The 3,001-nt window shown below is 61.8% G+C and overlaps 1 protein-coding gene across 1 annotated transcript in view; it reads left to right on the top strand.

Moving 5' to 3' along the window:
- Positions 1–3,001, top strand: part of MCOLN1 (mucolipin 1) — a gene marked incomplete at its 5' end in the record, with an annotated part of 5,108 nt that overhangs the window by 1,628 nt on the left and 479 nt on the right. Inside the window, 7 exon segments of the mRNA XM_009581618.1 lie at positions 30–129; positions 259–369; positions 565–737; positions 1,198–1,299; positions 1,555–1,677; positions 1,962–2,168; positions 2,289–2,419. Of these exon segments, the coding sequence (XP_009579913.1) occupies positions 30–129; positions 259–369; positions 565–737; positions 1,198–1,299; positions 1,555–1,677; positions 1,962–2,168; positions 2,289–2,419 (947 nt within the window).

Below are 3,001 nucleotides of genomic sequence, written 5' to 3'. Positions count from 1 at the left end.
CGGACGGTACCCCCCCCCCTTCTCCCCAGATCACGTTCGACAACAAGGCGCACAGCGGCCAGGTGAAAATCCGCCTCGACAACCGGGCTGACATCAAGGAGTGCAAAGATCCCAGTGTCTTCGGCCGAGGTAGGAGCCACGAGGGCGTGACAAAGGTGGCATCTGTCCCCAGTGGGTGCCAAAAGGCTTCGTGGGGGGCTCGGGGGGCTCCTGGGTGGCTGTCCCCCTCGTTAAGAAGAGTCACCGCGCGTCTTGCAGGTGACAACTCCTTCCGGCTGTTCTTCGATGTCGTCGTCATCCTCGTCTGCTCGCTTTCCTTCATCCTCTGCGCTCGCTCCATCATCCGGGGCCTGATGCTGCAGCACGTGAGTGGTGGGACGGCGGGAAGCGGCGCTAACCGTAGCTACCCTCCACCGTGTAACCGGTGGGGACGGACAGAGCTGCCACCGGGACGCTGTTTCGGCACTGCCGGCTTTCAGAGGAGGCCCTTTCCCCACGGAGGGTGCTCAGTCAAAGCTGTGGGTGCTGCGAGACGGGCAAAAACTCTCCGGGCGGTGGGTAGAGGACCCCATTTTTTTTTTTTTTCCTCCCCACCCCCGCCCCGAAGACTCCTATACAACCAGAACGTGTGCTTGTCAGACCTCATGTAGTTCCTCAACGGCTGGTACATCCTCCTGGTGATCAGCGATGTCCTCACCGTGCTGGGAACCATCATGAAGATCGGCATCGAGTCCAAGGTACGAGGACACCGGGGAGCGAAGCGGGAGGTTTTGCAGATCCTGGGTGCTCCGGAGCTGCTGGCACAGGTTGTCCCCATGCTCTGGGGAGGGGACATTTCTGTGTGGCAGGGGTAAACCTTCCCGCTTGGCCATGAAACAGCCTCACCTGGGTGTTGGCAGCACGTTGTCTGCCCCGGTGAAGCTGTCCTGGGTGTAATCAGAGCCCTGTCAGCGGTTTAGGGGTTCACAGAGGGGTCCTGGCCCAAGTGGGACCCCAGAGCCCCCTTTTTCCCTTTGGGACAGGGAGGTGGCAACAAAGGGACAGGCAGGCTGCTGTGTCGTGGCTTGTGGCACCAGGATTTCACTCGCCGCTAGCTTGTGGCCAGTGCAGAGGGTTGTTAGGGCTTCAGGGACGGTGTTGGGGATGTGGGGACGGCGTTGGCCATGCCTCAGGCCCGTGACACCTCTGTCCCCGCAGAACTTTGCCAGCTACGACGTCTGCAGCATCCTCCTGGGCACCTCCACGCTGCTAGTCTGGGTCGGGGTCATTCGCTACCTCACCTTCTTCCAGAAGTACAACGTGAGTGACACCGGGGAGGTGACCTGGGAGCCAAGGGGACAATTTCCAGGGCTGGGGACGGCCGTGCCAGCCTGACCCTGAACCCCTGGGCAGGCTTGGGCTCGTCCTACAGCTGCTGCGTGTCCCCAGGGTCCCCATCCCTCTCTGCTGGGGACCTCGGGATCACACGGGGTGCTTTAACCGCTGTTGGGTCCCCTCCCACCGGCACCCTCGGTGGAAGACGGGGGTTAATCCCGACTGGTTTTCCTCCACCAGATCCTCATCGTCACGCTACGGGTGGCCCTCCCCAACGTCATCCGCTTCTGCTGCTGCGTAGCCGTCATCTATCTGGGCTACTGCTTCTGCGGGTGGATCGTGCTGGGCCCGTACCACGTCAAGGTGCAGCTCTGGGTCGGTGGTTGGGGTGGGCTTCACCCACCTCCGGGTGATTCCCTGCCCGGATTTGGGAGGAGATGGGTGCGTGGCCGGTCCCCGTTTTGGCAGCGTGGGTTAGATACGGTGCCGCTCTTTGCCGCAGCCTCTCTCCTCGTGGCCCAACGGCATCGGGGTGGCACGTAGGGTGTCGGGGAGCGCTCGCTCCTTGTTCGAGAGCTTCCAGCCCGGTGGTGGAAGGGGTAACGCGGTGGCCTGGCCTGACTGCCCTTTGTCACCTCCCATCTCAGTTCCGATCCCTTTCCATGGTGTCCGAGTGCCTCTTCTCCCTCATCAACGGGGACGACATGTTCGTTACCTTTGCTGAGATGCAACAGAACAGCTATTTGGTGTGGCTCTTCAGCCAGATCTACCTGTACACCTTCATCAGCCTCTTCATCTACATGGTCCTCAGCCTCTTCATCGCCCTCATCACCGGCTCCTACGAGACCATCAAGGTGAGGCCAGACTCTGGTGTTTAAGCAAAGCTTCACGGCTTGATTTTTTTGGGGAGCGGGGGGGGAATCCCGTTCCCCCTCGCCGGAGGGATTCAGCCTCCCCGACCCCTTTCCCCGCAGCACCAGTGCGAGGGCGAAGCGCCCGTCTCCCAGCTCCACGCCTACATCGCCCAGTGCAAGGACAGCCCCAAATCGGGCAAGTACCGTCGCGACAGCGCCTCATCCTGCTCCGTCTTCTGCTGCTGCGAGCGGTGAGCGGGCAGGGCTGGGGGGGGTATTGGGGGGGCTTCTGGCCGGTGGATCGGGGCCAGGTATGCTCTGCGACCCCCCCGTTATCTACCCCCCTTCCTCCTGCGTGCCGGGAGAGGAGGATTTATGGCTATTTTCGCTGCTGGCTCCTCGGACGTGGCCGATCCCACGTGGATCGTGATTTTCAGCTCCTCTCCGTGCTGGTGAGTCTCTTGCCAGCACCCCAAAATGGCTCTGTGCCCGTGGGGACCCCTCCACGTGTGTATAACTGGGGTACGAGTGCTCCCTGCGTCCCCCCCCTCCTCGCTTCCCTCCTTGCTCCCTGCTTCCCACCCTGCTTGTTTCTGGCCGATCCCACGTGGATCGTGATTTTCAGCTCCTCTCCGTGCTGGTGAGTCTCTTGCCAGCACCCCAAAATGGCTCTGTGCCCGTGGGGACCCCTCCACGTGTGTATAACTGGGGTACGAGTGCTCCCTGCGTCCCCCCCCTCCTCGCTTCCCTCCTTGCTCCCTGCTTCCCACCCTGCTTGTTTCTGGGGTGGGGTGGGGGGGGTCCCTTTAGATACGGCTGGGGTTTTTTTTCAA

This window comes from Fulmarus glacialis, unplaced genomic scaffold (genome assembly GCF_000690835.1).
Source record: "Fulmarus glacialis isolate BGI_N327 unplaced genomic scaffold, ASM69083v1 scaffold21897, whole genome shotgun sequence".
In the NCBI taxonomy this organism is placed as follows: domain Eukaryota; kingdom Metazoa; phylum Chordata; class Aves; order Procellariiformes; family Procellariidae; genus Fulmarus; species Fulmarus glacialis.
Note: the sequence above shows the minus strand (reverse complement) of the source record. Positions and strands in the feature narration are given on the sequence as shown.